Raw genomic sequence first — 19,867 nt, 5'->3', positions numbered from 1 at the left:
TATGGAGAATATTGTAAATGTAAAATGTTGTAGTTGGCTTTTTTTATCAAACTTGGCAGATTTATTAATTTCATAATAAGCTATTGATATTTTAATCAAAAAACACACTTTATTAGTTTCCCTGTAGCAGCTAACCTAGGTACTCGTTAAACATAAATGTTAATTTAATAGATTAATTGAAAATCAATCCAGGCAAATGGAAATTCGCTTAGTCGGCAGGTTTGCTGCAGCTGGGGTATTTAGTATATCAAATTGTCCAGACTTTATCGCATTTTTCCATTTAAATATTTACGCCAACCCAAATTCAAATGATTATTTTGGTGTATAATATGTATGGTTATGCTTAAAACAAAAAGCCTTATTGTTTACAAAGTTTCATGTAGCGTATAATAATGTAAGGAATAATATAGAATAATAGATGTCCATAAATGTAAGGAATAATAGCGGTTAATAGACTTTTCAATAAGTTTTAGATTGTCTAATTAAATTCAAATACTGAATGTATTGTCTAAAGCTTTAGCAAATCCTAATTATTGACTTATGGGCATTTCAGTGCGCGCTCAAGATTCTTCGGCTTTGCCTCACGCAGGAACAATGACTAGAGTAACAGTTTCACGTACAAAGTGCCGGTTAAAGTTATATAAACGACACTTTTAAACACGCCTCTGTTATGCCTATACTGAATTATGTTTACAGTTTTATTGTTCAAACGATGAAAACAGTTGATTTGAAAAAAATAAATGGTTAGGAAACACTAGAGCACGCAGTTGGGCAAGGATTGAGGGCAACTTTTCCCAGGATCAATTATTTTTTTTATATCAGCCCACTGTAATCATAAATAGCAACTTTCTGTTGGCAGTAAGGCAGTTATGAAATAGTATTTCATTACGATAGTACAGCCGAAAAGGCATTTTCCGTTGCGCGCTCAAGTTTCATGTGTGAGGCACACCTAATTTCACGTACTGTACGAGGCGAAGCCGAGAATGCAATAGTTACACGTAAAAGGCGAAGCCGTGGACGAGAATAACAATATTAGAAGAAGTGGCGGAAAATCACTTTAGTACAAATTAATTATAAAACGATGCTTTTTATCACGACGTAAAAATAATCACAGTAAAATTCAAACTATTATATTTCCCAATTAACACATATTTTATATAAGTTAAAAATAAAAGCAAAATGGTTAAAGCAGACCTACATAACAACATGAAAATTAAGTTTCAAGTTCAAGGTGTTTCAATAGTCATGTTATGTTCACTGTGCGACGCGCAATAGAAGCTAAATCACAGCAAATAAATTAGGTAATGCATATTTTATGTCCACAGTTGTATCATCGAACAATAAACCCCCTGATTTCAATAATAAAAATAATTTAACTGTCGGTAAAACAATTTTTATATCCAGCTGTAATCGAAAATATTTTATTTTTGTATTGAGCTACACAAAGACTGAAAAGTAAGGCTCTAGCCATAGATCAAGCAAACTATTTTGTTTTATCTATGATATAGCCTCTGAGAGCAAACTATTAACTTTCTCCATCAAAAGGCGTTCAAATAAAATCCTACGAAGTGACATTTTACTTGAAGTTATCAAGATAAGATCAGGAAAAAGATTAAAAAACCTATTGAATCGGATGAATGATAACCGAAAATAAAATGATCAGGTATTGGAAACTAGAACTTGTGCCTACAGTGACAGCTAGTACAGAATACATTTAAAAATCAGCTTTATTGACGTGAAGCAGACTCCAATCGATGGTTAACGAGGATCCCCGATCGCGAAGCCGAATTCAGTAGGAAATCGATAGTGCGCATTGTATTATCGATTTACATTCGAGTTGAGTTGAATAAGAGGTCTCCCAACCCTCCGCTCCCGCCAGTCCCGCCGCTATTGCCTCTCTCCAGCAGCAGTTACAGAAGGAAAAGTGAATAATATGAGTGTTTAGTGAAAGAAAAAATAGGCGGCATCTATAAACAACAACACCAGCAGTCTATAAACAGGTAAGTACCCTAATTACTTATAACTTCAACTTCTATTTCTAATGTTTTTATTGTATTGTACTGCCCCTGATCTTAACTAAACTGGCTTTATCATTAGTCAATTCTGTACGTACCTAGTTAAATTTTTACCCTAGAAAATCTCTTATTCCTTGGTAAAAGTGCTTAAAAAAAACTTAAATTCAATTAAAATAAATAGAGATTGGGGACATTCGGGTACATTTTAGTTTTCAGATTTTTGAATGTTTTACAAGTTAGGTTACTATGACTGGGGGTTTGTCTTAATTTACAATAGAACTAACACTACTCTAACCTTATTTTTAATATTTTTGAATTATGGTCTTTTAAGATAAGGATATTTTTTTAAATTTGTATACGGTAATGGATTGGTCAAAATGTTGGTATTGTTAACTAGTAAAAATGTTGTTAAGTTAACTTAGAGAGTGGCATGGAGTTAGTGTCATTGAGCCGTATTAATAAAGATGAGGTAAACCTTTTACTTGCGAAAATTCGAGCAAATCCTTCAATCTGTATTAATAAAAACTAAAGCAAAACCTTTTGCTTTAGAAGTAAAAGGTAATCTATAGAAATTTGAGGTTTTGCTCATGACTTGAGTAAATGGTTATTAATAAAACTCACCATTTACTTTTTCTTTGAAGTAAATCCTTCAAAAATGATGCATCTGATCAGTAGCAGATTATACGTTTAAGTAAAAGGTGTGTGGTGGTTTTAGTGTGGTGCTAAATTCTAGCGAATTTCCTAAATAGGGCAAAAGCTATTCCGTAGGTCTCATGGTAAGACCTAGACCCATGACCCATTTACTTTTCCGTTTTCAGGTCCCCAGAGGCCAAAAACCTCCTCCGTTCAAATTCATATACATGTTTGCCCGTTAGCACGATAACTCGAGCAAAGGTGATCCGATTTTGATTAAATTTGGTGCAAACGTGTAAACCTACGTTTATTCTAAGGGATTCGCGAATCAGCATAATAGGATATGGAAACGATGGTTTATGAGCGGTTTTATAGGGTAATTGGATTTTAACATTTTTTACCCTAAAAACATAGATTTTAGCAACTTCTTTCCACGCCATTTTGTAGAGTTAAAAAAAAACTATTAATTTAGTATATCAAAGCGATATTATGCGCCTAATGGCTACGGAGAAAATATAAAAAAAATGTAAATTTAAAATTTCCATGTTATATTTATGGAGACATTTTTAAACTGTTGTAGTTTTCTTGTTTATGAGCATTTTTTGATCAAATTTGCATTCTATCATACTAAACTATTACATTTTATAAAAAAAAAACCTTTTTACCCTTCCTGTAGCAGTAAACCTAAGTACTCAGTTAAACTAAAGCTATTTAAATAGGGAATGGATGTGATTGGAGACATTTTAGAGTACATCCAATCAGGCAAATGGAAATTTACTTAGTCTGCAGGTTTGCTGTGGCGGGAGTATTTTGTTTACCTCCTACAAAGCTATCAACATTTCAATAAAAACACACCTCAACACATTCTTTGAATCAGCAAACCTAGGTACTCATTAAAATTAATATTATTTAAATAGGAAATAAATCTGACAATTTTCAGGGAATATTTTAGAAGAAATCCAGCCAGAAAAGGAAATTTATTTAGTCTGCAGCTGCGGCGAGGGTTTCTGTGGTTATACAGTACTGCATGCTATCTACAAAGTGACAAATAACATATGTTTAGTATTCATTTGTTTATGTTGTGTTTGTAAATATTTACAAAACTAATCACAAAGCATATATGATGATTTCTATAAACAAATTTATTATGTACCCGACTAACTATTATCATCAACCAAATTCTATGTCTAGAAAGGGGTTAAGATTCTAGGGGTAAAATCCGGGGTAAAATTCCGGCCCACACACTCTAGATTTTATAATTTAGTTTGTTATGATTAAATTTAAAGCCAGATGCAAAACCATTACACGCGGAGTTGGCACAGTTAAGCCTTCGAGGGATATCAGTAGACAAAAATAGACAGGATCAGACGTGTAACATGTGATGTTCCTAAAGAACCATTTACTTCCGAGCAGAAGGATTTGCTCGGAAGTAAAAGGTAATCATTATTAATACGGTTTGAAGGATATGCTTTTACTTTTACCTTTTACTAGAAGCAAATGCTTTTGCTTCATACCTTTTCCTTTTGAGCATATCCTTCTTTTTATTAATACGGCTCATTAGCTCAATGTTAACTCAGCTCCAGCTGGGTTCAAAATGAAATCAGATTCAGAATCAATCCAGAAGCCTCATGATAAGTTTCAAAGCATTCTTACCATCTCTACTAACAAGATATAACAGCTCAACAGCTGATGAACAGGAAATGGAACTTTTGTGTGTTTTAGGAATAGGCTACTGAAAAACTACACTTTTCTAACAATAAGTAGTAAATTTCTACAGATATTTTAAGTAAACTAGGCTACTTCCTAACTTGCCATTTGTTCAATGGAATTTTCTGAGTTATTCTTTATGATGTGAAAAACAAAAAAAAACACTAAGTTATGAGTTTATGGTAATATTAGGTAGGCCTACGGTAATTTATTCAAGCAGTACAAGGTCCATCAGGGGCTCGTTTCATAATAAACTACAAGTTACATCTTGTAACTTGTAATTTCCATTAGATTTGCATTGGGCGAGTCCCGCAAACTCGGCGTAATGTGGACTGGAAGGGTGCCGAGTTTGTGAAATGCCGGGTTATCGGGAACTAGAGTTAAAAATAAGAGCAATACAATTTTTAAGCTTTTTAACCGCCTTTTTCAGTTAGATTTATATTACAAGTCAGTATTAAGTTAAGTCATCAGATATAGTACAACAAATCCTTAGTACGAGCTGCAAATGATTATACTTGAGCTGGCTTGTGATCATGTTTAACTCGGACTCAAAAAATCACTAGTTTTCTGAGCCAGGTGATGGCCGAGTTATCCAGACTGCCAGGTTATCCAGTGCCGAGTTTGCGGGACTCTACAGTAATATTAGTTTGTAGTTTATTATGAAATATGCCCCAGGCCTCCTCTTTGTATATGAAGAGCTGTAGCCCAGCGGGCCAAATTTTAAGGGCGCAAAATACAGATTTACAATATTGCTTTAATTAGTTGTTGTAAACTTATTTAATGTTTCACTCTAAAGAAAATCTCAATGCGGAAATTACAAAAAAAACTACTCTTTTTCTTTTTGTGTGGAAAAGGGTGCGACTCAAAAGCTTTTTGCAGCAAAGGGCGCTATTCACACCCAAACCTGGGGCCTCAGGTACATACTAAAAGAGCCTAAGTCAAAATAGTTTGTTAGCTTCCGTAGTAAACATTGCCTAATTTATTTTCCACAATTGTGAGACAGACAGAATCCACTTGCCAATTAATTAAACTAGGATTGTACGTTTTATTTCGAACAACGGTTAATACTGTAACTTTGTTTATATAGCAAATTTCCCATACAAGAAATAAGGTATTACCGCAGGTCTCATGGTAAGACCTGGACACGGGACTGATTCACTGTTTTATTTTGATGTCTCCAAAGACCAAAACATGATCTGTTAAATAAACATATATTTCTATTATCGTGACAACTCAAACGACTATTGTCTGATTTTTTGAAATGTTGTAAAAACGAATACAGCTGACTTTGATTCAAAACTTGTTATTTTCAGAGTGTGGTGATGGCGTTCCCTGGCAGCTACAGTCTCAAGTGGCATGGTCATGCAGGACACTTAAACTCCTCAATATCCGGCCTGTATCGATCAGACGCATTTACTGATGTGGTTTTGGCTACAGCAGACTGCCGGTATTTCTCCGCTCACCAATTTGTACTCTCAGCTTGTAGTCCCTACTTACACAAAATGTTCTTCATCGCTAGCAACAGTGTGAAAACTAATAACAAGACAATTATAGTTCTTCCATCTGAAATAACCCACTCTACTCTGGGTATTCTCCTTCAATACATTTACCGAGGGGAAGCGATTGTCAGTCATGACCAATTACCGCACATTATGAGAGCTGCAGAAATTCTAAAAATCAGAGGCTTATGTCAAAGTAAAGGACTGCAAGACGGGAACAGTGTTCACAAAAACAAAAATAGTACAGATGTAAGAAATATCACAGAAAAAACAACGCCCAATCAAAGAGTTTTGATTCCAGAAGTTAACTATGGTTCTGAGTCAAATGAAACAGATAACACTGGTTCTAGTAAATCTGTTCTGAGAAATAATCCCAAAACCTATTCAAAACAACCACCAAACCCCACCATAACAACTCCTCCAGAAAAGAAAAAGCTGAAGAGAAATTCTGAGAGACCTTTATTAGAAATAAATTCAAATGATGAGATAACCATAGAAGATAATATGATAGAAAAAATTTTAGTTGGAGAAGAAATCCAAGTGAAAGAAGAACCAATTGATTGGGAGGAACAGAAAAGTGCTGATGAAAACAGGACAAATGTAAAACAAGTAAGTTTCAGTTTTTATAGTTCATTCATACTTTAGTGATTAGGATAGTAATAAATCCATTCAGTGCCAGATTTAGGGTAACTGCGGCTTTAGGCCAAAATAACCCTAGCGGCCTCCTTTTATATCGGTGGAACTTCCCCGCAGTTACAACAGAATCCTGAACTTATCCCGCAATCATGGGAACATCATCAACACCACATGCGATCATTGCAAAATCAAGATTGTCTGCCACTAGCAGTGATCAATTTATGCAATAAACAAGTTTGAACAGTTTTAAAATAGAACCAAACACAAATTCAACCCAAACTACATAGCCTACCAAACTTTTATAATTTCCTTCAACATACTACATTAGTATAATATATTTCTCAGCTTCACAGATAAACTATTTCAAGAAAGATAGAACTAAATATTTCCTCGTTATTTGAAATATAAAAATATGTTCTTTTGTTTTAGGAAGTGGTTTCCGAAGAGGAATTAGAGGTGGAAGATAGTTGCTATGTCCCTCTCACTTGCGACTTGTGCCAAGAAACGTTCAGTTCACCAGCACTTTGGGTGCGTCACATTGAGCAAAATCATCCTACCACAGCCTTGGGATTAAACAGACAGACTAAAGTGAGTTACCGGTATCAAACTTTTGGTGGATTAATAGGTCTTTATAATATTCAAAATTAAGGCATCATTAATTTGAAATATAAATTTAAATCTTTTAAATATGACATTGATAGGTTACATTTTAGCACCAGAGGTAACCATCCCCACCAATATCAGGGGTGCAAATACCCCCCTCCCCCTAATTGTATGCTGCCCCGTTCTTCACCACCATCGCTTTTTGTGATCACGGTTAGATCTTGTAACGGGAAACTTAAGTGTGTTAAGTAAGAGTTAATAGTTATTTTTACATTACAAAATAAATCGTATACTAGGGACCAACTCAAGGAGAAGGTTCTACCATATAGTTATACAACATTTGACCTGGTGACAAAGTTAATTATCCGGGGCTGAACATATGAAATACATTGACATTCAATTGTCATTTAATATATGGCCATTCAACTTGCGGTAATACAAGTGTAGAATAAATAGGCCTAACAATATTTAATCAAAACGATTTAAAGTTTTTAAGTGATATTTCAAATTAACGGGTTCATAATGTATTATTAAATTTGCATAATGAACAATAACCTAGAATATCGTGGGTAATGAGACAAATGCCTCCCCAATATCCTGTAAAATCATAATTTCCGAATTTGGTCGCACGAGACATGTGCCTCTTACAACGTGGTACATAAAAAAACCTTAAGGTGGGTCTATTTAAAAAAAATACCTAATATAGAAGAACAAATTAATATCACTTATGAATAGCCAAAGATATGTTGCAGGTGTTAATAGGGTGTATGAAGTTAACAAAAAAAGTTTTGCGGCGTCTTATAGAAAAACTTGAAAATCATCAATAGCAATACTGTATGCAAAATATAATCCCCCCAAAAAATCCCAATGGCCCAAGTGCGCAACTGTGTGTGCTGTCGCTCTGGGCACCCCTGTGTAGTGCCATTAAAGTTTGCGTGGTGCAGTAATTTTGTCAAACCTAAAGGCTAAGTTAAAACCTTGTGATTAAATTATTTTTATCTTTTGACAAATTTGTTTTAACTCTCCCCAGCTAACAACTAACAAGATGTTCATCTTAACTGTAATTAACTTTTCATACAGATTTACAAACCCTAGTTTTACCTTATGGTTTAGAACAACACAACTGCATTGATATGACGAGTAGCCTACAAACAACATTGATCACCCCTGGAGGCTACCTACGGTACAACTCAATTTTACAGAATGGTAATAAATGTTAAATTGTCTAGTGCAATTTGATTAACACAGTAGTTGGAGTTAAATTTTACTCAAATACAAATGTTCTTTTATGTGGGCAAGTGTTTTATTGGGTTTATTTTACGCTTGGAGTAAAACAAGTTAAAGAATTTAACAAGACACGTTGAAAGTTACAATGCTAAGAACCTTACGTTATATTTTTTATCACTGACACTCCCTTATCACTGACACTCTGAAGTTGTAGCAAGTGTATCATGTACAATGTTTTTTAGGGGGATGGGGACGGGTCAGGAGAATATAGTCCACTGAACTGTGAGCTGTGCCAACAAGTGTTCACAGTACCAGCTGATTGGGTGAGACACATCAAGAACCACACAGAAGAACAGCTGGCCCAAGCTAATGAAACATCTGACGCCTTAAACAGACAGAGGGGGCAGATTGCTTGTCCGGTATGTGGCAAGGTATGCTAAGTACCCAAAGAGTACCTGGGTATGTTTGGGGGGCATTTTATGCAACCAAGCGATCCCGGCTATGCTCAAATATGAACGGGTTTATAGTTTTAAATCATTTTAATATGCGTCAATTAATGTTAGAAATAAACAATTTCATTTTATACATGTTTATTTTTTATAATTTTTGTGAATCATAGATGAAAAAAATATTTACTTATGATTGATGTGTTATTAAATATATAATTGAACTTGATCTTTATCTACTTATCAGGGCTTCATTTTAGATACCAGAATTGTAGCCTGTCTATTGAGCTATGGTTTTGTTTCATCATTCTTCTAACGATCTCCTGTCCATTGTAAATTGTGTTCTTAGTACAACCACATAAAAATTTATATACTATTTCGGTTCAAAGGGATCTACAACAGTAGCCTAATTTTTATGTTATTATAATTACTGCCATCTTAAAATCTTGAACTGTATGTACAGAATATTTTACTTAAAATTATTTAAATTTGTTTTCTGAACTTTATCTTCACAGTGGTTCCCAAATACTTGTGCCACAGCAGAAGATTTCTGTTGACTGGCTAATTTTTCAATTCCTGGTAAGGACTTAGCACAAATATTACTCCAATTATTCCAAGTTCCAAATTTACTCATCATTCCAAGTTAACATTATTACATTGTTGCAGGTGCTTCAGTCGCAAGCTTCAATGCAGATTCACGCCCGCACTCACACTGGCGAAAGGCCGTACTTGTGTAAGACGTGCGGCCGTGAATTTAACGTGAAAAGTAACTACTTGCGACACATGCGAACTCTTCACGATCAAATAGTTAATTCTAATTCTGTTGAGTAATTTGTTATGTCTTGCTTTCGGCTCAATTTGCTGGAGGGGAGTTTATCTTTGGTTATGATTATAGCACCGTTCATATCATAACATGAAGACTTTTAAAATGTTTTATTCTGGATGTGACTGGCTTTTCTTTAGCCTTGTCTGAGATGGAAACAATTTAATTAATTTTATTAATACGTGTAATTTGTTACCCTTAGCATGAGAAAAAACTTTTTATAAATTATAACGGTGTCAAGTCCTATCTATATATGGTATAAATGTTTATGAAATATTATTTTTTTTACTTAGAACCAACTGCTAACTTACATTTATTAATTTGCCTTAATCAATAAGTTGATTAGATTCGAAATAAAACCTTAATTCGTAGGCCTACTAGTTAAGTAGGCTATAATGTGCTTGTGAATATCTGATAAATATAAATTTAACCTACGCCTATATTATTGCATAAATTTATATTTTAATATGATCTGAATACAAATAACAACAAAATACTAAGCAATTTAAGTTGTTTCCATTAAAACGTTATACCATGGACAAATAGAATTAAATATCGAACGTCAGCAGTGCTGCGGTTGGCATAAGTTCTGGCGTCCATCGCTGAGAGCGCCATGTAGTTGCGGCGCACAAGTTACGTAACTACATGGCGCTCGCAGCGGTGGACGCCAGAAATTATGCTAACCGCAGCACTGCTGATGCTACATTTAATTCTATTTGTCTATGGTTATACTATCTTACTATATTACCATTGACTATTGGATACTGAAGTATTAATATTTAATTATTTGTATTGATTGTCAAAGATATTACCCAGCAGATTTTTTATTGTATTATTATCTTTGTATTCTTGAATTGTTCATTGTTACATACACATTATAATTTAAGGTTTAGGATATATTTATTTGCTCAAAATGTGAATTCTTGCTATGGCTATTTCCCATCATTTGCTTTAGGCCTACTGTAAGCTTTAAATGGTTATGATAGGCCAACATCTTATTTGCAAATTGCTTTTAGTAAAAAAAAAAAAAAAATCAAATGACTTTCTATAAAATAAGTTCTATATAGTATTGATTTAATTTGAATAAATTAAAAGTTTTGTCAGCGTTGAGTACAAGTTCAGAATAATTGTGATTTTCTAATTTTGAAAAATTTAGTGACACCACAAGAGAGATAAAATACTAGGTAGTAGGCCTATTACCCTATTCAAAGCAAATCTTGCCAACTTAAAACACTGTTCTAGATAGATGAACCAATCAACCTATACAAGATTATTTTATCGAAACAGTCTTCATTAAATAAGTATGCTGTTTTTGTTATCAAATCAATCATCTCTGAAATACACACATTTGCAAGTTGACATCATAGTGAGTCAATGAATACATTGAGTGATATGAGTTGGTTATCCACTTTTTACCGTTGTTTTTAGACCTAACTTACGTCGTCTACAAGGGTTTTCTTTAAAGATTGTTTTTCTACTTCTGTAGTGTATTCAATGTTCATGTACAAATTTATACCAACATTAAAATGTATTTTGCTATAAATTCATACTTTGTTTTATTGTTGTTTGAACCCAGTGACAAGACCTGTACTATACAATAATTTGATTTACCTATTTTGCCTGAAGGTCTTGTACTCCGCAGCTCGTATCGCTGCCGTTGGGCAACCGCGAATGTGACCGTGAAGTGATAAAACCCCTAATGTAAATATGTAGCCTATAGTATAATATGAGGAATTTAGTGTAAGAAGAATTAAGAACTCCATGAAGATGCCGCACTGAGCGGCGAAATGTGCATAGAGTAATGACAAGTTCAACTACAAGACCTTCAGGCAAAATAGGTAAATTAAATTACCTGTATTTGTTTTATTATCATTAAATTTCACAATGGAAACAAATGACCTTAACCTTGGCCTCCTCTAAATCAAGGTTCCGACGAGACTAAATAAAACTGTCAACGTCCCGGCCCCTGCCCACCTAAACAGCTGTTACACTAATTCATAAAATGAAGCTTCTGAGTAATGTTTATGTTTTACACATTTTTATTGTTGTTATTACCATGGCTATAGGCCGGCCGGTGTGGTGTTGCCACACACCAACCCCTGAGAGAGGCCTTGTATGAGAGGAGGCTACCTTATTTAGACCACCTCACAATAATTAAAAATTAAAACTTGTCATGCTTAAAAAAATAATTAAAAATGGAATAAAAATGATTAACTGATTAAAACTGTACAGGCTGGTCAGCACTGTCTTATCACTGCCACTGGGTAAATAAAACTCAAAAGACAAAAGTAGGCCCCTATTTTTATATAACTGGCCCTTTTGAGCCAAACTCGGGGAAAAAATGGAAAACTTTTACAGTTTGCAACATTTTACATTTATTTATGAACAAATAATCTTACCTTACTGGTTTTAAGAAAAATACACCAGTGTAATCACATTTTAGGAGGTTTATGAACTCTTTGTCATTTTATATGACTTCAACAGATTCCTTTGATGTGAAATGTTGAGGTTTATTTTTGTTGCATTTTTTAATTTGATGTTTCTTGGAATAGATACTTGCTTCCCATTCTTTCTTGAACATTTTATACAGCTGCATAGCTGCAAAAGCATCTTGAACAGAACTATGTTCTCCTTCTTGGATTGTTGCTCCTAAGTACTTTTTAGCCAATTTTTTCAATGCTGGAGTTTTCCCTTCTCGGAATTTTTTAAATTTTGATGTATCCCGCATAGAATGTTTAGGATGAGATAGATAAAGTACCTTTAGATCATTTTTCAGAGCATGTCCAACTAAAATGCGGGATTTTAAAATGTCCGATACCTCTTTTTGGACTATTTTGAAATCTGTGGCGTTCTCCAAATCCCTGGGCCTTACCCCACTTACTTTAGTTCTATAATCTAATACAGGCTCAGTTGGTTTAACAAATTTATCGTACACACAATCTCCATTTGAGTTAACAAGTGAAATTCTAGCTAACATATTTTTATTGACACCAATTTCCACACCAACCATTTCACAGTCCATAGCTATGTGCTTTGTTAGTTTTGGTTTTGTAATTTCAGAAGTGACACTAGCTTTAGTTTGAAGTTGAGTATTTGAAGATCCTGTTTCTGTCTGAGAGTAAAAAATAGATTTTTGACTCTCTTTACTTATGGCAGAAGTTGTAGGCCTATTGTTGAATTTAGATGGTTGTTTATCATCTATGCCTAATGGCAAGGTTGACTTTGTATCCCTATTTTTATGAGGAAGAGGCTTCGGCTTCTGAGAGTCTTTTTTCTTGCATAATAACTCAGAAAACTTTGCCCAGTTGTTAGCTCCACTTGATTTTTTGTGAGCAATATTAGCAAAAACATTTTCTTTACTTACATCGTTAGTGTTTTCAGCCTTTACCTTACTTATCGAGATATTGTTTTTAATAAAACGCCTTTTCTTCGGATTACGACCAGCATAATTGATTTTCCCACTTGCATTCATTGTCATTTAAAATTATAAAAATGGTGTTTAAAATTACATCCAAATTGTACACAAAAATAAATAAACTTTAACACTCTAGGTCTTATAGGTTAGAAAGTAGAGAAACAAACCAAATTTCAGTTTGTTTTGGACTTTGGCATGACAATGACTACAACAGCCAGGTACAGGCAGGCACAAGCAGTGCTGCAGTGTTGCAGCGTTGCAGCTGCTCTGCCCTGTAAAGTCAAGTCTTTTTTTTGCACGTTGTACATGCACGACCACCTTTAACTCCAGGGGCCCATTTCATAATAAAGTACAAACTAATATTATTAGTAAATCAGCTGATCACCCAATGCAAATCTAATGGAAATTACATGTTACAAGTTGTAACTTGTAACTTGTAGTTTATTATGAAATGGGCCCCAGGCCGCGGCCTTCAAAATGGCAACATCGCAACATAGATAAAAAGTACTCTTCAAGGAGTATGCCTTGAGGAGTATGCCTTGAGGAGTATGTTTTATCTATGGCAGTACCCCGCGACAGCAGCTACGGCCACCTTTAACTCCAGGCCGCGGCCTTCGAAGTGACAACGTCGCAAGTGGTATTGTAACAGCTGTTTAGTTTGGCAGCAACTAATGGTATATTTGTGTATTTATGAAAGTTTGGTTACTGGACTATAACAATATTGACTCTACTCTAAAAGTAGGAAAACTGATTTTCTATTTAAATATTGTTTTTGTTTTTAATTCTATATGTTTTATTTTTAATCTTTCAATAAATTTATGTTCATAAATTTTAATTTTAATGAATAATACGTGAAATAATGAGCTTGTCACCTGTCTGCCATGTTATCTTAATAGACTTCTGGCGCTAGGCGCTAGACAACACCATTTGCGACGTTGCCAATTCTACCAAGCTGCATGGTGGAAAATGGTGGAAGGAAAAAACATAGGTGTGCTATTCCCACATATTCTGACGTCACTTGGATTGCAAACAAAAGATCACCTGATTGTAACTGTCAGATTAGTATGTATTTGTTTTTATTATTATAAAAACAATAACAACCAAATCAAAACAAATACATATACTAATTTGACAGTTACAATCAGGTGATCTTTTGTTTGCAGTCCGAGTGATGTCAGAATATGTGGGAATAGCACACCTATGTTTTTTCCTTCCACCATGACCAAGCCGCGGCCTGTAGTTAGAGGTCGCCGTGGTTGAACATATAAGTCCTTTAGTCATTGTGTTGGTTAATGGTTAGTCTATGCTATGGTGTTTGAATTTAATTTTAACTGCATGTGTCTTGTTTGAGAAAAATATAGTGTTAAATTGTTTAGCCAATGGCTTTTATTATTAATGATTATGTCCTATTTCTTTATTTTTTTTTTTAAATAAATTTGTTTCGAATTATGTTGATGCATGATGTTTAATATTGTGTTTTTTCTTATTTTTTCATTACAAGCACACGCTTTCTAAGATGTACAATAATTCTTCTTTAACATTCATCATAATTCACACACAACCATAACCTCTGAAGAATAAGAAATAAAAATACAATCTTAACCTTATATATATATAAATAATCTTAATATGTATTATTTATTTTTCTTTTGTTGTTTGCTATGGAGTAGGGAAAGAAGAAGAGTTTGAGGTTGAGGTTAGGTTAACGTCAAAGTAAAAAAACAACATTGTTTTCATTGTTCGTTAGCTAGGTCTTGTTGGTAAACAAAGTTATTTAATTAATTTAATTTAGTATAAAAATATTACCAGTTTAATTCATCTGTATGATCTTAGGTTTAAGCTTACTGCACTCATGTTCGATTGAGTCAACTAGTAGCCTAAGTAATAACGAATTTGCCAACCAATTAACTATGGATAGTCAAAATGAAGACTCTTCAGGACCCACATTTAACACTCATTTGTTGTTTATTGCTATCTTATTAGGAGTTATAAACAATTATTTATCATCATTGTTGAAATATGTAAGTATTAGACGATAGAAAAGGTAAGCCTACATCTAATTCATCGAATTAGATTGGGACTAGGGCCTAGTAGGCCTATTTTACTAGCACTAACTTAGCCTAGATCTTACTTTTACTGATTTAGAATAGTTGTTTACATGGGTACAGTTTCTTAACTGGGCTATGCTTATATCGATTGAAACTAACAAATTGAAAATATTGATTAATAATCGATATTTTTAAATATAGGCTATCTATTATAAAATAAACTATCCTAGGCCTAACCGAACCAACCAAACTTGCTGATGATGAAAAAATTACATGAAGGTTTACTAATCGAATCGATAGTTTCAATCGATATTAGCATAGCCCAGTTAAGAAACTGTACCCATTTACATCCTTAACACGTTCAACGCGGCACCGAAATTGGCTATAGGCCTATTACTCGTATGGCTAAAATATGAAAACTCAAATTAAGTTAACTTCCCAAATGTTGTTTTGGATGATGATCTGGTGTTATTTCGTCAACATTTTTAAAAAGATATATGTGACTTAATCATTCGTGAAGGGAATACTCGTCATGTGCCGTACCCGTCCGGCTGCCATGTAGAACCGACGCACGAGACACCAAGAGTAATCCTTAGTTTGTGTTGTAAACGGTTTTTGCCCGTATTAAGTTATCTCCTAAGTTAGTTCATCTTAAGTGAGAAAGTCATCAATCTGAAAAGGATTTGCCATAATCATTCACTACGGTATTGCACAACACTTACGTCAAATAACACACTAAAACACAAAAACATAAGTAACACACAAATAACAAAAACCATGTGCGATGGGAACGATGCCGCCTGAGGAAACACAAAAGCTTTACTTCAAACAGCGCAGCAAAAAACAACATCCTCCGTCAATGGCTCAGCTTAGCCTATATCGAGGCAATCATTTTGTAGTTAGTGCTTTGACGAGTGTAATCGCCGCGCGCCGCTTGACAGTGCCAACGATGACGATATTACTTGTCACCCGCATTGAACGTGTTAATCTAGTGGTAGGGTCCTATTATTCACTGGGTATTTCTTCAAAAGGAGAATATGAAGAATCTTTGTAGGCCTACACTTTATTTAGGTCTATGTTCTTCATGTAGGCCACAACTAAGTAGGGCTATAATAGGCTAAACAGAACACAAGAAATCACAGGTTAACAGGAATAGGCTATTACAATTTAACCCTTAGGTTAGGTTGGCCCAGAAGCAATCAAAAGTTAGTTACTTCTGACGTTAACTAACCTCGATTCCCCATATTAATAACTTAATATAGCCTATAGCCTAACTTTTGTATGGGATTCTGCCGGTTCTCGGAACTAAATGTCCTAAACTCTATAAAATTAACTTATTAACTTAAATTAACTTAGCCTCAAACCAGAGCCATACTATGGCTGGTTATACTACTAGGTGTTTGTCTATGTGTAAATGCTCAGTAGGTAGCAGCAAGGCACAGTTCCTAACAGGGCCATTTTACTACCAAATTCAAAGCTAAAGGTGAAATGAACAGGAGTGAGTTAAGTTAGTTCCCATCCTACACACCAAATGAAAGTGAATTATCTAGGCTATACCCAGGGAAACGCAGGCTACACTTAAGTATCTGTCCTACACTCATTCGAATGAATATATCGATTATTTCATTCGATATATCGAGTTTGGTTAGTTAGGTTAACCTAACCTAACCAACCGAATGTGAGAATCGATATATCGAATAATCTATACATAGGATTATAGGTAGGACAGATAGTAAAGTGCAGCCGAAACGCAAACAAATAAGTTACTATAACTTAGGAAAATGTGCTAACTTATTGAAAGCATATTTTTCCACAAGAGTGTGTCTCAGTCAGAGTGTAATCGTCTTCTCTCCAGTGATACGTAATGTTAATAACTCACTCCTACGGTAGTTCAGTTCTATAACATAATTTTATTTGGCCAAATCAACAAAAAATGATGACTACACTTTGCATTAGCCAATTCAGTAAAACAATAGTTAAACAAAGTATCTTTAGAACTTGTACAATTTTTCAGATATCTATGATAAAAAATAAATTTTGCCAAACATCTCGTTTTCAAGAGTTGAGACAATCATTATCAGAGCTTCAAAAAGAATCAACCAGCATAGATATGACCAACGAGTTTGCAAAATATGCAAGACTGCAGAGGAAAATAATCAAAGTACAAGAGGAATTGAAAAAAGAAGGTATGTTTTACTCTTTTTTTTATATTATCTGATCTCCAATGTTTACGTACAAATAGCCTACTTAGGCTATGTGTAGGCCTACAGTACGTTCAAATATAAAACAAGCAATTTCTGTAGCTCTAGTTTTCAGAGTCCCTAATAATATTATTCATTGATTTAACCGTTCCCATTTTTCCCTCATCATGTAAATAAAATTATAGGTATGTTAAATTAATGTTATAAGGTTTGGTAAACATACTTACTATAACTGTAAGAATGAGTTTAAAGTTTAGCAATAGGTGTGCTTGATCACAAACAAAAAAAACCACCTGCCCCATCAACTTACACCTAAGCCGTCCACCGTTTATTTTATTGGGGATTTTCATTATAAATCAAATAAAACCTAAACATTCGGACCATAGGTAAGTTATTTGCAGAGTTTCCGCTAAGCATTATATTTTTTGCACTTATCTTCAACTACTAAGTAGGTAACTTACACTCAGGATTCGGTACTTTAGTCATAGCAAATTTTAAATGAGTCCAAACTCTTTAGGCTGGTGAAATCAAGTCTTAACGTTTGATAGAGCTTTTAAAAAATCATATCTTTTGCAACAACTTTGTTGTGATAGTAAAATTTCATTTTTATTTTAAGGTTAATATTTTTGAAATAAGTTTCAAATTTTTGATGACTCATCCATAAAAGGTTTTTATCCTTTTTCAGTGTCAGTTCACAAAGAGGAGGAAATGAAAAACAAACTGATATTACGCATAGTTGTGGTAAGTATGTTTGTTTATATATTCATGCAATAGGCAACAAAAAAATGTGAACAAAAATTTATTTTCTAATTCAATGAACAAGGAAAATCTGGTTAAATGAGGGTGGAGTACTAGAATTAAAATGTGTGTTACACTCCTCTGCTCTGTTGGCAAAGCAACTTAACAGTTAGTTGGTTTATGCCTATTTATAAGAAAGTAACACTGGAGCCCCAAAATTAAAAAAAACTTTTAAAATGATTCCGTTATTGTTGTAGGCTAATGTGAATTTGCAAAGCTTCTAGTTATTGGAATCCACTTTTTTTGTAATGGACTGTATAAAATAGAAAGAATGGTAGGACTAAGCCAACTTCTGAACTGTCTTTTATTTCGAGAGAACATGTAAGCATGTCAATGAAAATAATTGTCATGTTTTTGTTGGTTAGCATTTTTAGCGTTGGAATTTTTACAATTTTTATAAAGGAGACAACGTCCAGACAAACTAGGTTCTACCAGTTTGATGGTTTGTTGCAGGGCCTGGTGTGTATAGTGATGGTGTACAAGTACAATTCACAACCCGTGGTACAGTTAGACCCAGACTGGGTGTATCCAGTAGGCAGTGTTCTGTGTTGGCCAGGTGGACAACTAGGTTCTATCAGTTTTATGGTTTGTTGCAGGGCCTGGTGTGTATAGTGATGGTGTACACGTACAATTCACAACCTGTGGTACAGTTAGAGCCAGACTGGGTGTATCCAGTAGGCAGTGTTCTGTGTTGGCCAGGTGGACAACTAGGTTCTATCAGTTTTATGGTTTGTTGCAGGGCCTGGTGTGTATAGTGATGGTGTACACGTACAATTCACAACCTGTGGTACAGTTAGAGCCAGACTGGGTGTATCCAGTAGGCAGTGTTCTGTGTTGGCCAGGTGGACAACTAGGTTCTATCAGTTTTATGGTTTGTTGCAGGGCCTGGTGTGTATAGTGATGGTGTACACGTACAATTCACAACCTGTGGTACAGTTAGAGCCAGACTGGGTGTATCCAGTAGGCAGTGTTCTGTGTTGGCCAGGTGGACAACTAGGTTCTATCAGTTTTATGGTTTGTTGCAGGGCCTGGTGTGTATAGTGATGGTGTACACGTACAATTCACAACCCGTGGTACAGTTAGACCCAGACTGGGTGTATCCAGTAGGCTGTGTTCTGTGTTGGCCAGGTGGACAACTAGGTTCTATCAGTTTTATGGTTAGTTGCAGGGCCTGGTGTGTATAGTGATGGTGTACACTTACAATTCACAACCCGTGGTACAGTTAGACCCAGACTGGGTGTATCCAGTAGGCAGTGTTCTGTGTTGGCCGGGTGGACAACTAGTTTCTATCAGTTTTATGGTTTGTTGCAGGGCCTGGTGTGTATCGTGATGGTGTACACGTACAATTCACAACCTGTGGTACAGTTAGACCCAGACTGGGTGTATCCAGTAGGCAGTGTTCTGTGTTGGCCGGGTGGACAACTAGGTTCTATCAGTTTTATGGTTTGGTGTGCCATTTCCAACTCTGTCATACGGACGTTCTCTTGATGTTTTGTAACTGATTAATTTATTTGCATGTGTAAATTGTTATTATTATTGTTATGCTGTTTTACAAAATAAAATATTTTTAGATCGATCTGTGATTTGTTGCCTTAAGAATCAATAAAGATGAACTCTAGAATACTTTTATTTTTTGGTAATTTCTTACTTAACAAATTGTAAACTTTTGAAAAGAAAAATTTTAATGTTGTTCTGTACTTTTCTGTTCTCCAATGATCCCAGGATTTCTACCATGGCATTACGAATGTGCTCCCCCACCATTCAGGTAACATATTTGGTTTCCAAGGATAGGTAATAGTACGGTAGCCTACTTAAA

At 34.7% G+C, this 19,867-nt stretch overlaps 3 protein-coding genes across 4 annotated transcripts; 2 read left to right on the top strand and 1 right to left on the bottom strand.

Annotated features, from left to right (window-relative positions):
- Positions 1 to 1,644: 1,644 nt before the first annotated feature.
- LOC128987847 (zinc finger and BTB domain-containing protein 17-like) lies at positions 1,645 to 11,127 on the top strand. Of its 2 annotated transcripts, none has more exons than XM_054408891.1 (5): positions 1,645 to 2,000; positions 5,669 to 6,463; positions 6,920 to 7,078; positions 8,563 to 8,739; positions 9,433 to 11,127. In XM_054408891.1, the coding sequence occupies exons 2-5, from the start codon at positions 5,678 to 5,680 to the stop codon at positions 9,595 to 9,597; spliced, it is 1,287 nt and encodes a 428-aa protein (XP_054264866.1). In that variant the 5' UTR covers positions 1,645 to 2,000; positions 5,669 to 5,677; the 3' UTR covers positions 9,598 to 11,127. The 2 variants fall into 2 exon arrangements, with proteins under 2 accessions (XP_054264866.1, XP_054264865.1); XM_054408890.1 differs by having other exon boundaries at positions 8,563 to 8,751.
- An 812-nt stretch (positions 11,128 to 11,939) lies between these two features.
- Positions 11,940 to 13,151, bottom strand: LOC128986602 (uncharacterized). The gene has a single exon (XM_054407048.1). It carries the CDS (start codon positions 13,065 to 13,067, stop codon positions 12,057 to 12,059), a length of 1,011 nt encoding a protein of 336 aa, XP_054263023.1. The 5' UTR covers positions 13,068 to 13,151; the 3' UTR covers positions 11,940 to 12,056.
- A 3,332-nt stretch (positions 13,152 to 16,483) lies between these two features.
- LOC128987026 (guided entry of tail-anchored proteins factor 1-like) lies at positions 16,484 to 19,627 on the top strand. The gene is made up of 4 exons (XM_054407683.1): positions 16,484 to 16,535; positions 17,067 to 17,238; positions 17,939 to 17,994; positions 19,363 to 19,627. The coding sequence occupies exons 2-4, from the start codon at positions 17,073 to 17,075 to the stop codon at positions 19,537 to 19,539; spliced, it is 399 nt and encodes a 132-aa protein (XP_054263658.1). The 5' UTR covers positions 16,484 to 16,535; positions 17,067 to 17,072; the 3' UTR covers positions 19,540 to 19,627.
- Positions 19,628 to 19,867: the final 240 nt, after the last annotated feature.

This window comes from Macrosteles quadrilineatus, unplaced genomic scaffold (assembly GCF_028750875.1).
Source record: "Macrosteles quadrilineatus isolate MER2022 unplaced genomic scaffold, UCM_ALF_1.0 Scaffold_2__2_contigs__length_208266976, whole genome shotgun sequence".
In the NCBI taxonomy this organism is placed as follows: domain Eukaryota; kingdom Metazoa; phylum Arthropoda; class Insecta; order Hemiptera; family Cicadellidae; genus Macrosteles; species Macrosteles quadrilineatus.
Note: the sequence above shows the minus strand (reverse complement) of the source record. Positions and strands in the feature narration are given on the sequence as shown.

What these genes read in the sequence shown, in the direction of transcription:
- LOC128987847 (XM_054408890.1), top strand. Translation starts at nt 5,678, where the DNA reads ATGGCGTTCCCTGGCAGCTACAGTCTCAAGTGGCATGGTCATGCAGGA. An exon ending in GATTAAACAGACAGACTAAA is followed by an intron (nt 7,079 to 8,562) that starts GTGAGTTACCGG and finishes AATGTTTTTTAG; the next exon opens with GGGGATGGGGACGGGTCAGG. An exon ending in CTTGTCCGGTATGTGGCAAG is followed by an intron (nt 8,752 to 9,432) that starts GTATGCTAAGTA and finishes ACATTGTTGCAG; the next exon opens with GTGCTTCAGTCGCAAGCTTC.
- LOC128986602 (XM_054407048.1), bottom strand. Translation starts at nt 13,067, where the DNA reads ATGACAATGAATGCAAGTGGGAAAATCAATTATGCTGGTCGTAATCCG.
- LOC128987026 (XM_054407683.1), top strand. Translation starts at nt 17,073, where the DNA reads ATGATAAAAAATAAATTTTGCCAAACATCTCGTTTTCAAGAGTTGAGA. An exon ending in AGAGGAATTGAAAAAAGAAG is followed by an intron (nt 17,239 to 17,938) that starts GTATGTTTTACT and finishes ATCCTTTTTCAG; the next exon opens with TGTCAGTTCACAAAGAGGAG. An exon ending in TGATATTACGCATAGTTGTG is followed by an intron (nt 17,995 to 19,362) that starts GTAAGTATGTTT and finishes GGTTTGTTGCAG; the next exon opens with GGCCTGGTGTGTATCGTGAT.